Source organism: Oreochromis aureus, linkage group 3, assembly GCF_013358895.1.
Source record: "Oreochromis aureus strain Israel breed Guangdong linkage group 3, ZZ_aureus, whole genome shotgun sequence".
Lineage (NCBI taxonomy): Eukaryota > Metazoa > Chordata > Actinopteri > Cichliformes > Cichlidae > Oreochromis > Oreochromis aureus.
The window spans coordinates 41,462,934-41,476,457 of NC_052944.1; the positions used below are offsets into that span (position 1 = coordinate 41,462,934).

Below are 13,524 nucleotides of genomic sequence, written 5' to 3' on the forward strand. Positions count from 1 at the left end.
AAAATAAAAACTTCCCGTTAGAGACTCAAGCAACTCGTGAGAAAGTTTATGAAGCCGCAAAGCGAGAGATCTGACCGATACCCTCCACACATACACACACAAACACACATCAATGGGGGGCAATAAGGTCCTCCTCTCATTCCTACACCAATCATCTTCACAAGTCCTACAAAGGACCGGGTCTGATTGGCCCAATGTTTAGTCAGTCACGCCTACAGGAGGCGGGGCCACGGCGAGGGCTGACCCGGAGTCTGCTCCAGTCGCTTTTACGCACAGACCGGACAGTCCGCTTTCCACGCACGGATACCCGGAGCGAGAGCTCCTCCTGGATAGAACGAGAGGCGAGTGGAAGCTGAGGAGAGGAAATCAAAAATAGAAACGGAAAAAGTGAGCGGAAACCCAACAGAAGAGACGCACAAGTGTTGTTTTCCTCTCTCCCAGCTGGACAGAGCGAGAGGAAGAAAAAAGTGTGTGTGAGAGTGTGAAAGCCACAGTGCGTGCGCGCGTCTTCACCGCTGACCTTCCCTCATGTCGCTCCCCGGCTCCCCTCCGCTGCTCTCGCCGGGCTCGGGCGCCCCAACTCCGGTCGCGCTCTACCGCTCTGCCCCGGACGCGCTCCACACATCTGTCGCCTCCACCGGCACCTCCAGCCCAGCGCACACCAACTCCCACTCCCTGTCCCCGTCTCCACGGCTCACCAGCAGCATGCTCAGCGCTTTCCTGCCCGGACCGGGAGGCGCGCTCGCCGGCTTGGGGAACGGCGGCTCCACCGCCCCTCTGGGTCCCCTGAGCGGGCTGGGCTCGCTGAGCACGGCCGGCCTGACTCCGGGCTCCCCCAGCCTGGCGCAGACTTCGTCCGGCTCGGGTCTGTGCAGCGAGTGCAAGCTGGTGGAAGTGCACGGCGTGAAGGTGGCCAGCTTCAACGTGGACGGCCAGGAGCTGATCTGCCTGCCGCAGGTGTTCGACCTCTTCCTGAAGCACCTGGTTGGCGGGTTGCACACCGTCTACACCAAGCTGAAGAGGCTGGACATCACGCCCGTGGTGTGCACCGTGGAGCAGGTGCGCGTCCTGCGGGGACTCGGCGCCATCCAACCCGGCGTGAACCGCTGCAAGCTCATCTCCAGGAAGGACTTCGAGACGCTGTACCAGGACTGCACCAGCGCCAGGTCGGTCCTCACTTTACGCACTTTTTTATATTTCAAGAAAAAAACAAACAAAAAGAGTTTCTCAAATTTTCAAACTTCTTCCAGCGTGATTGAATCACGACATTTAGAGAACTCTGAGTCAGTTTAGTGGCGGTTTCATCCCCTTTTTAGGACTGCAGTGTTGGATTGGTTCTGCGTCCGCACGCTTGGGGTGTTTTAAACTTGTGTACAAAGTGGTCCCGCAATATGTTTTTTAATGAAATGATTAAATTTACTGTGACAAGCATGTTTTTGGTAAAACACGGAGCTGTGGGGATCCTGATCTTTTGATTTGAAGTTTTTCTGCAAAATCCTCCCGAAACTTTCCTGAAATGAATCATCCAGAGTCTTTCTCTTAATTTTATCCCACTCCTATGTTTCTCTTTCTGTTCACAGCTCATTCATAATTCTATTTAGACTCCTGCTTCCTTTGCATTTCTCTCTCTCTCTCTCTCTCTCTCTCTCTCTCTCTGTGTGCTTTTAGGATGCATTTTTATGACACTCTGTGCAAACATTTGTTGGAGGCTCGGGACTGTTTTTGATTAATGGTTATCTTCCACACTTCCTGTTCTGTTATCAGCACTGTTCCTTATTTTACTTTGGATGATGCTTTTACTGTATCGACTTTGGAGGGTGTGTGTGTGTGTGTGTGTGTGATGCTAAATGAGCACACAGATAGACACATGTTTCATTAGTTTGGTGTTTTTTACAGGAATAAAAAGCCCATGGCAAACAAATGCAAAGTAAACAACCCGCTGCTTTGTCCTGTTTACACATAATCCATTACTTTATATCTCACCAGCAGATCTGTGTGTGTGTGTGTGTGTGTGTGTGTGTGAGTGAGTGAAAAGGAAAGAGCTTTTCTGTGTCTTTATGCGGTGTATGAAAGGTAATGTGTGTGTGAGAGGCTTTAACGGGAATCGAGTGGATGTGTGTCGCAGAAATGCAGCATTGATGTGCGTTTGTGTGTAAATAGACTTTTCACTGTGTGTGTGTGAATACCTGCTGTACACCTGCCACCTCACCTGTCTGAGCCCACAGCTTCTATTCAGCTGGCTTCAAGTTCAAACTCGAAAGTGTTTGTTTTTTTTCTCCAGTGGGTTAAATTTTGGATGTGAATCCACAGAATGAAGCAAAAATAGTTCACAGCGCACATTTCAAATGATTTTAAAATAACCAAAGAGAAGTTAGAAGATGCAACAAACTCTCTGGACTTGCTGTTGCTTCATTGCATTCACATTTTTTTTTAATTTTATTTTCACTTATATAGAAAAGATTAAATCAAGTTTTGTTCAGACAATCAAACCAAAGAAGTTAAAATATTTCTCCAGTTTAGCACTAAATAGAAGAGGCCTCACAGTTTTTAGAAATATCTTTTATTTGCTAATTTCTGTCATTTTTAACTGTGTCGAGCCTCATTTACAGAACATGTTGGAAGATGTTTAAATCAAAGTGTCTTTGGTTTTACACGATTTGTGTTTAGTTCTTTTTTTGGACACCTGAAACTCAATTGAAGTGAATTAGTTTTGTAAAGAAAAAAATGTAACTCCCACAATTTTTTTTTTTGAAACTTTTTGCAGCAACTCCTGTGAAATTTCCAACTTTCCGCGCCCTCTTTAAAGTCTGACGTTTACTGTTTTCCACAAAGGCGACTTTAAGACTTTCTGCCCGCTTCTTTTTTTTTCTTCATAAAGATTTGAAGTATTTCGGTTTTAAATCGAAACTCTAAAGATGTCGGGGAAATTTGACATAAAGGTTAAAAAAATGGTAACTGGTGTGAGAAGGACAGGTGCGTTCTGAGTTTAGAAAAGCAGGTTTAAATGAGTTCATCACTCAGACTTGGCCTTTTTATCGAAATGGTCACAGAAGTTTTTCTTTTATATTATTAGCTGTATTTTGCTCTGATGGTCATTCGGAAAGAGTCGGTGTAAACAGAAGTGATCTGGTACCAAAGTTTAGAAAGATTCCCTTCAGTCAGTCTGCGTTCTCAGTTTAAGTGAAATTCATTCATTACTTAGAAAAACAAGGACGATTTAAAATATTTAAAACCAGCCTTGAGTTCTGGCTAAAGTCGTGCCGCGATTGTCGAGTTTATTTGATCACCTTTGCCGAGGAGCTCGTGCTAATGGCTCAGTTCGCCCATCTGTTAGCGGGAATCTTCAAACGAGTTTTAGATGGTTGTGGATGGAAAAGGTGGTGCTTGGCCCTTCTTAGAAATTAATATTATCCTCTACCGCTGCGAGGCGTTTCACGTCAAATCTTCACAAATACAAATCAAATTACATCCCGAGATAATCTGACAACTCGATTGTGCCAAAAATTTCCAGCCTGGGTGGGAGGCGCTCGTCCTCGGACTGCTCTTGCTCTTAATTTTACACTGATGGGCTCGTATGCGTTGGGCTGTCTCATGCCGTGTTTTTGTTGCTGACTCTGGTTGCATAATTTATTAAAGTGCACTGTCCCTGTGCAGGAAAAAAAAAACACTTGGCAGCCGATTGCTGCGCTCTGTGCCAAAATTTGCACTTCTGCTTATGATCATTACTCTGATGTTAATGTTTTCAATGTCAATCTCTCATAGACATCCATATATCTGCTTAGAAATCAGACATAATGGTACACCTCACGAAACCTGGAACCTACCTGAGAATCATCTTTAGGTTTACGTCACTATCAGCGCGATCCACCGAGAGCTGCCTGTACAAGCATACGGGAGCTGCTACGTCTAGCTTTAATGGGACCAAACAGGCAGGCACACTGGACCCCATCAGCAGCTTCTCTGATGGCTGCGTTATCCTGGGGGAGGAATTTTGCTGGACCACCTTTGCTCTGGCCTTTATTGTGTGATAAAGCTCTTCTCCTCTGATGGGAGCGGCCCGTTCTGGGGTGACACTGCCTCTCTATCCGTGGGGCAGCAGAGATGATTGAAAGGTTTGATTATGATGGAATTTAAATCCACTTTTAACAACCTAAACCAAGTGCTTCACAGCGCTCTCCACACTCATGATTGAAATGCTAAGTGTGGGAATCTTATTTGGGATAATGGTGCTCGATTCCCTCAGGTAGGCTTCCAGAGACTCGGATAATCAGTGCTGAGGAGCGGTGGAGGTGTTCTGGTGGCTGAGGTGGAGTGGATCAGGATTTGAGGCGGAGATCTATCACCAATACTGGAAAATGTTGGGGTAACGTTTGTGATAATCTCTGGGCTGAATCTCTGTCAGTGACTTAGTAGTTGGGGTGGTTGTAGCTCAGGAGATCAAGCAGGTTATCTAATAGTCAAAAAGTTGGTGGTTTGATCCCTGGCTGCTCCAGTCTCCATCCAACACAGCCTCAAGCAAGACAGCAAACCCTGAGTTCCTTTCTGCTGCATTCATCAGAGTGTGAATGTTGGATAGAAACCACTTAGGTAGGACCAAACTGCTTATATTACTGGGTGTCAAAGTTGAGTAGAAAAGCACTATATAGGAACTGTTTCAGTCAAACTTGGCTCGAGGAATCTTGTAGTTACAACTGTTTGGCCCGTTTGTAGCTGAGGCACCATCTCGGTGAAGAAGCGGACTGTTGGGAGAACTTCCTACAGTTCTTATGTGGATTTCATCTTCATTGTCTTCTGTCTCTTTGTGTAATCCTGGGCCGACTCCATGATGTTGAGATCAGGGTGTGTGTGTGTGTGTGTGTGAGTCAGACCATCTGTTGCAGGATGATTTGTGGCTGAAGATGGTTAGTTTTTATGACTCCTGCTGGATGTTTGAGTGTGTCGTCTTGCTGCAGAATGAATTTAGGACCAGTCGCGCCCGCTTTCTGATGAGAATCCAAACCTTCAAGCGCCTCAGATATTGCTGTGTTTCTAGAAACTCCTTGACAGAGAGAGAGAGGGAGATAGGGGAAGTTCACGCGAGGGCTGCGGCTGGAAGCGCGGGACATCGTGTGCTCGGTTATTTTTGGTGGACGCCTTTTTGCTTGCAGGCGTTCAGTATCGGCTAATAATTAACGGCAGATCGTGTTGCTGTGGAGTCGCCGGACTGCTGATGAGTGGCCTGTTTGTTTCTTCTTGTTTCTTTTTTTTTTAAAAGCCGACCACACACACTAGGTTACACTCTATTAAGCATTACATGTTCAGTCCTCTAGCTATTTCACAAAGAACAGGCAGGGTTCGTTTTACGACTTTGCCTAAATTCACAGGTGTAGTTCTGTTCTGGGCTAATTTTCTCTTCTTCCCAAACCTTTCTCCTCTCAATCTCAATCACCCTGCCTCCCCCCTCTCGCCCTCTCTCTCTTTCTTTCACACACACTCACTTACACAGCGGTACATGTCAGGGGTAATAATGGATCATGCGAATGCACATGGAACAACACGGCTGGAGATCCATTGTTGTTGAACGCACAGCGAACACACACACTCCTCTCTCTCCAATCATATTGACATTCTTCTAATGCCTCTCGCTCTCTCTCTCACCCTCTTTAATGCCCCCTCCTCCCCGGCTATTCCCTCCCTCGCTTAACATTATTGTCTGGGAAAAGAAAGAAAAAATTAAACGCTCAAAAAAAAAAGAAAAGAAAGAAAACTCCCACTGGGCTTCTGCATACTTTGTCTTTTCTGTAACCCGTGTGTGTGTTTGTGTTTCTCTGTGAGTGTGTGTGTGTATAAAAGCAATCACCGCTTCTATCCACTCGTACCTCTGGTGCCGGTTTTGTTAACTTATGCCTTGTTTTGTTTTAATTTAAAGTGCTCTTGATGTTGTTTTTATTAAAGATCTGCCCTTTTATTGACGTGAAAGAAAAGAAACAGGAAAAGGAGACCCGATGTGCACGAGTGAGAAAGTGAAACAAAGTTCCCACACTTGCAGCAGCTGAAGTTGGGCAAAATGAAATATGAGTTATTTAAAGGAGGTGACATCAGCTGCTTGTGACCTGTGGACGTTAAATTGAGCTTGCGGCGCAGACGTTCAGATCATTTTATTCTTTGTTTCTGCTGGAGAAAGAGGGAGGGACGGAATTTTTAATATCTTCAGTGTCTTTGTTAAACTTCCCTTTAAATAGCTTGAGAATCAAGCCTGGTGTCATGAAACGGCGCGTGAGAAAGAGGTCAGGTTGTTTTGAGTGTTATTGCGGGATCCATGGTGTGAGTGGTGCCCGCCTAAGTGTCATTTTATGCCATTAAATGACATGTGAGAAGTTTAAAACGCGTTGATGTGACAAAGGCAAAACATACTACCTTTGGGTGGACCACACAAGCATATTTTGCTGCTCGTTTTATTAACTTTCGATCCGACTGATGAAGTCACAGTCTGAGATTTATTTTGTAGTGCACAATACCTATGCTCTTATTTTGAAAGTTCAGTTGCGTATAACAGCCCAGGCCTGAACTTTCCTGTCTTATATTTCCCCACTTGCTGGTTGACCAAGTTGTACCACAAACTCCAACGCCAACACCAGAGACCGCAGCCAGAGGCACAGTCTGATATCCCCAAACTGATGTTGTTGTTGTTCCTGGATCATTGTAATTAACGTCGGTCCACATTCACCACTGCAAGGGACCATTCACACTGTTATGATGTCATAGTTTTGCACCATAGAAACACCCTCACAGCAAATCCTAACCCTAATTGCACAACCCTAACCCTGACCATGATCACGTCTTGACCCTGACATCACAAATCTATGACATCACAACAATGTGATCGGTCCCTTGCAGTGTTGAACGTGGACCGACGTTAATTACGACGGTCCAGGAACAACACCAGCACAGGGGCATCGGGTGCAGCCCACTTGTCCGCTGTGAATGCGATGCAACATTAGCTGCGCTAATCACATTAGGCATGTTCCTTATGACTAACTTGCTAGCTGTTTTTAAAAAAGAGAAAACCTTACTGACTAGAAAGCCCTCAGAAAACATTTAGAACATCCTTTCAATCATCCAAGTTAAACATTAATCATGCCCCTCATTAAACAAATCAAATGTGGCTGAAATATGCAGCACGTTGACCGAGTATACTCTTGCAGAAACACGCGGCGTGTCAGATCAGTTTGCAGAATTTGGCTAACCTTATCAGTCCTAGCCCCAGTAGCCTTGGTTTCTTCTTTGCTAGCGTCTACACCCCGGTGCAGAACGTGACTATGCATCGGTTTAACTGCTTTCGTTATATTCTAGTTATATTCTATCCTGATGAAGCAGACATACAGGTGCTCATTTTTGTTTTTACATCAAAGTGCTGCAAAGGAGTGCTAGCTAACACGGCTGTCATTGATTTGTTTTCAACCTCCGTTTGTTTAAAACTTACATTCAGAGGGCGCGAGAGAGGGGCTAGTGATGTCGTAACATCTTTGAACCAGGAGCTTAGACGTTAATAAAACTATAATAATAATAATACAGTATTTCTGGTGCTAATGCGTCGTGGTTAGCAGTGTTTAAGTGTCTGGTCAGCATACTTTGAACCAAAGAGTTCAAAGGTTAAAGAATGGTTAACGGTCAGGTAACGTCTGCAAACATTCAGGACTGCAGTGCATGTGTGACAATGGCCTGAAGCTCCGTCCTGATTTCCTGATTGTCCTGCAATTAAAGTTAAATCAAGAGTCTTTCTGCAGCTGTAGGTAATGTATTTACCACTTCCTCACATGCCAGTCAGCTATTGTCATTGGTTGTTGCCTCAGATTCTGTCCTGATAGTTGTTTTCCTCTGAACCTACATACTTAATACTTACTCTCTTTACTCCAAGTTGCACAATTTGATCTGGTTGCCACATTGCTGCTAGTTTATTTGTGTTTACGTGCTCCATTTCGATGGAGTCGAACTCTGCACTCTTGCAACAGATTATTTTAACTCAAACCATAATTTTTCCGCCCCTAAACCTAACCAAGTAGTTTCAGTGACCAAGCCTAACCAAACAGCATGTGAAAGCCGCTCCCAGATGAGACTCATCTGAGCAAAAGTCTGTGTTTTTATGGCACCCCACGAAACTCCCCTGTATGCAGTTTCAGGAATGCTCACAGTGATCCTTTAAGACTGTTGATGTGGTCATGTTGTTGGAGGACTAGTTGTTTTTGTTGTATCCTTGAGAGTGTTTGTGCTGCCCTCTAACTGAACTAAAAAGGTGGAGGACTGGTGTGTTTACTGCCTCCTGAATGTAAACATTATTTTGCTTAAAAACGAAGCATCCTGGCAGACGATCTCTATCAAACCGCAGAGCTGTTTTGGTCTGAGTGTTTTCTGCCTCCTTGTCACCTCCTTGCTTTTGTGTGTGTGTGTGTGTGTGTGTGTGTGTGTGTGTGTGTGTGTGTGAGTGTGTGTGTGTGAGCGAGAGGGAGAGAATCGATAGTGAGTGACAGGTGGGAGGGTTGCTGATGTCGGAGTGTTATTCTGGTCTCTCCTTATCACGACAGGCTGTTAGAGCCCACACACACACACACACACATACCGATGATGGAGGTCGCATTGTCTGAAACGCAGGGGGAGAAAAGTCGTTTTGGTTTGTTGAAGCGTTGCAGCTTCACACACTCTCGCAGAATAACATCCGCACACACTCAGCGTGAACTCCTTTCATCAATTTGCTGTTTTTCATTCTTTTACATGGGGCATTAAGTTCTTTTAATGGAGCACAGTGGTTTGTAAGACACACAGTCGAATGTGGTCAGTCGCTTTGCCTTCTGCCTGAGGTGTGTGTGTCTGTGTGTGTGTGACGGAGTAGAAAGCACAAACAGAGCTATCAGTTGTCACACTGTGTCAGGTTACATCTGTGTGTGTTTGTGTGTCTTGTTCTTGTCATGTGTGGCCTGCTGATGCTTGTGTGCGAGTGTGTTGTTTCTGTTGGTGTGATGTTTCCCACGCACGCGTGCGCGCATGTGTGTCTGGTTTCAGCTCCGCTTTGTGCTGTTGGTTAATTGATAAAGGTTAAAGCGTTGGCCGGCGGGGAGCTGAGGTCACCTCGCTGCAGTGTGACAGTGCGCGTTAGCAGCCAGGCGGTGACCAATCGGACGTCATCTTAACACATTGCATTAATCAGATTGATCCGTGACGAAGAGGTGCTTTTTTCCCCCCTTTTTTTTTCTCGCAGACAGGCACAAAAATTTCGAGTTTGTTTAGAGGTCTCTTATAATCGCCACCCAGCATGAGAGCTGCTTCTGAGTTTTATTGTTGTTCATTTATTTGATTTTCTGAAAGCATCTGCTCACATTAATGCACACTGTAAGCCCGACAGGTCAGTTAGAGTGCTGCTTTTCACCTGTCTAACTGTAACTGGAGACGCCACAATCCCAAACATGTGGCCGTTGGTACTAGTCCAACTTAAAGAACGTGATCCTCAGGTCCAAATAATCTGCAACGTGTCCCTGATAATTTGACTCGGACACAGAACCGTAACAATTACGTCTCGTGTTTTTCTTTCCAACAAAATAGTTTCCATTTTAAAGATGTAAAAGGAGACAGGCTACAGTATGATCTGCAAAACCTTAACTCATGAAACTAGTGTTCAACTCCAATGTGGCAGCACAGAGCTGTTCCTCCATCAGGGTTTCCAGTGTGATGAGTCCCACTGGAGAAGGAGCGACACTAAGACAGCAACTACCGACTAACCACTAACTAACCTAAAGAGTTACACATATGAGTATCTGGGAAATTTTAGTTCCTGTTAACACGTAATTGAGAATATCAGATTTTAACTAATCACAATCTTGATTCGAGCCCGACTGATATCTTCAAACTGATACTGATACCAATATTTGGTGGTTTTAAAATTTCCCAAACGATGTGTGTTATGTGTGGCTAATCATGAGTAAGATAACACACCAGTGCAGTTTAAAAATATTCTTGTTATGTTGTCATAGCAACTTGTGGATTGCTCCTTGATGCTCCAGATCAGCTGGTTGTTGTTTTTGCAGCGTTCCAAAGAGTGCCCTCTGGTGGCCAAACTGTGCAACATCAATGTTCATAACATGGTTGTTTCTCCCATCTCTTCATTACTTTCTTGATTTTCATTTTTCATTTCATTCATTTACAATATACTGGCGCTGCGTTGTTAGAAATAAGTAAAGTATCAATATTTGATTTATTTTGTTCATCCGGCCGATTGACCAAGAAGTTTATACCGTAGCAAGGCGTCTGTTGGGTCCTCTATCCAGCCACCATTCAAAACAATCACTACTCCTGCTATCTTTCTTATTTAATCAGATTTGGTCACACTGATCGTGTAATTGATCTTCACCCAAACTGTGGACAAGTCACACACGATAACCTGTCAATAATGATGGATTGTTAACTGGTTGGGCCATTGACGTCCATGTTTTGTTTGTATGTTGCTTTGACTTCATGTCTAAAAACACCTTCATAAATAAATGTAATTAAATGCCAGTTAAATTCAACCCAGTCTCTTACAAATTAATATCTAAATATTTCAGAAATGTTTTAGATGTTTTGATTTTTTTCCAGTTAGTGAGCTTGACTATAATTGCTAAAGGGCATGCAAACCTTACCATTTTCATATCGCAGACTCAGGGTTGGGTAGGTTCCTGTATTTTAGCAAGTGAAAGCAGTTTGCTTAAGGTTTAAAAAAATCTGGTAATTTTAATTTAACTTAAATAAACACAGTCTGTCTTTTGGCTGTGGGTTTTCTCTCCTTGATCTTCTAAATACGTGCTTTAAATTACAGTGCTCATCGCAAGCTCAACAAAGATGCTTAACACCTGTAATTCGTGCTGATATTTCAGGCATTAAAGAAGAAAATGATCAAATGAACAACGATTAAACAACAGCAAAAGACTAAAAAGTGTTTTCTCTGCCCTTATCAAACTGCTGTTATCGTTTAAACACTGTCATAAAGAAAGAGAGCTGACATTTCAGTTGCCATCGAACATACATGTGGCTTGTCTTAATCGTTAAATCGACTAGCTCGCATCATGTTGATAAAACACGTAATTATGGCCACAGTTATGTTTACTCAAAAACATCTCTGTGTCGTATCAGCAGTATATAAATATTTCTGGGAGATGGGCTTAGACAACTGCACAGCTCATCTCGGATTATCGGGTTCCTCACATCCTGCGTACAGTTTGAATGTTTATCACATTTTCTATCCAGCCGCTCGGTGGCTGAGTGTGTGCTTGTGCGTCTCTGGGGCCGAGGAGGTGGTTTCATGCTTCACTTACCAACCTACCAACCGGCCAGGGCGAGAGACGCTGAGGAAAGATGCTCGCTCTCTCTCCTCCTGTTTTCTGGATGAAAACAGATAGAAGAGAGTGAAGGATCACAGAGAGGGAGGGAGAGCGTGAGGGAGGGAGGAGTGAAGATCAAAGCAAGAAATATGACCCTCTGTCACCATGGAAAAGAACTGATCCTCTGTGTGTGTGTGTGTGTGTGTGTGTGTGTGTGTGTGTGTGTGTGTGTGTGTGGACTGAACAAAACGGCAAAAGGGGAGAGGCAGGTCAACGTGTGTGTGTTGAGAAATAGATAATGTTTCACAAAGGCTGCTTCAGTCTCCAACTTTTGAGCCAGACTCCAAAAGGAGGGGGCGAGAGACACTGATAGTCCTAAAGAGAGAGAGAGAGCGGAAGGAAGTTGATTTCAGCAGGAGAGCGGGAAGAATAACAAAAATACAAACATTTTCTATAACATTCACTGTTTTCTGACTCTTTTTGTGAAATGAATGCTAAGTCTCTGCTCCCGACTGGCAGACATCTCCTATACTTAACCATTAGTTACGTAATTAGTAGCAACAGAAAGAGCAGCTCTTGTCATAGTAACCTGCCTTATAGGCTGGTACATATATGACACTGAACACTCACAGTGCTGTTGACTACATTCACACAGCGCTTTATTGTGTGTGCCCAGGATCGAACCACCAACCGTCCATCAGAACCATCCTAACATTTCAGTCTGTATCTCCAGTGTAATGTATATTTATTCCTGGCCTATCAGATACTGTTGGTTTGAAATGCCTAAAGTGCCCCTTGACCTTTGGTGTTCTTGTTACCCTGCTTAGTCTCAGATACATATAGATCCTGTACTGACTGAACAATACTAGCAGCTAATTTAGTTAATTAGTAGAACTAACTTGAATAAGTGAAAACAAATATTATGACTGTTATCATAGGCTCATTGTGATCTGGGGCGCTCCTGCTGGTACAGCCTACTTTACTTTCTCTTCATGCTGGATAAACTCCTCGCTCACTCTTTTTCCTCTTACGTGACTGTTTCCTAAAACCTTTCTCTTCTTTTAAAAGTTCAATTTTATTTTTATAGGGTCAAATCACAGCAGCAGTATGAGCAATCACTTGGCGACATGTATTGTTATGTTATATTTGATTCTTTCAGATGATGGTTCTAGGATGCTTCCCCAGGTCACACAACTCTTCACCATCCCTTTCCCTTACTCTTTATTATTATCATTATTATTATTGTTTTAACTCATTCTGTCGTATCAAATATTGCTGTTTTGTCAAACCTATCAGTGGTTTTGGTCCGTCACTTCCTGTTTGTCCCATATAAGTGCTTAGATGTGCACAGTTATTCACTTTCTTCTCTTTACTCTCACATTTAACCTGTTGCGACAGATGGCTGGCCGCCCCTCTGTGAGCCTGGCTGTGCTTAAAGTTTCTTCCTGTTAAAAGGGAGTTCTTCCTTCCCACTGTCACCGTGTGTAAAACAGACGCGGCTCATAAACTTATGTGTCACAGTCTTTGTTTTCATTTTTTTCTTTTTTTTTCTCGACTGAATGTAAAAACGCTCCAGCTCGCTGTGGACAGCCGGCAAGAGCTGTAAGAAATGGAAACCATTTTTCAGATATAGCTGCTCCGTGTGGACGCACTCCAAGTGACAGAGAGAGATCGAGGGATGGGGAGGTGAGAGAGGAGGGAGGGAGGTTGTTGTCTGCAACAAGATTATTTGATGCCTGTGAACGACACACACACACACACACACACACACACACACACACACACACACACACACACACAGTCTCTTAGGTGCACTTAGCAGATTGGTTTAGAAATCGCATTAGGGAGTGTCACAACAGCTTTTCCTCTCGTTCACCAGGTAATCTCTCCATCTCTCCTCCTCCTTTCACCTCCTCCTCCTCTTCTCTTTCTTTACCCTTCTTCTCCTCTTATAGTTTTATCCTTTATCGGGTTTAATCCTGTTTCCCATCCTGCACTTCTCTTAACTCCCTCCTTCTCATCTCTTCCGTTCTTTTCTCGATTCAAACTTTCAAATATTTCCACTTCATTTTCTTCTTTTCCTTCTTCTTCTTTTCTTTCCTTTCCTCCGAGTCTCCTCCTGTGTCTCTCCATCTGTTCATCATTTTTTGCCATCTTCCTCCTTTCTTCCTTTGATACTTCATTTTTACTTTTTTCTCCT

General features: G+C 43.8%; 1 protein-coding gene across 1 annotated transcript in view; it reads left to right on the plus strand.

Moving 5' to 3' along the window:
- Window positions 1-290: 290 nt before the first annotated feature.
- Window positions 291-13,524, plus strand: part of dachb (dachshund b) — a 113,381-nt gene continuing 100,147 nt past the window's right edge. The window contains exon 1 of the mRNA XM_039610277.1: window positions 291-1,166. Coding sequence (XP_039466211.1) covers window positions 529-1,166 — 638 coding nt within the window. The 5' untranslated portion in view covers window positions 291-528. The remainder of the gene's footprint in view (window positions 1,167-13,524) is intronic.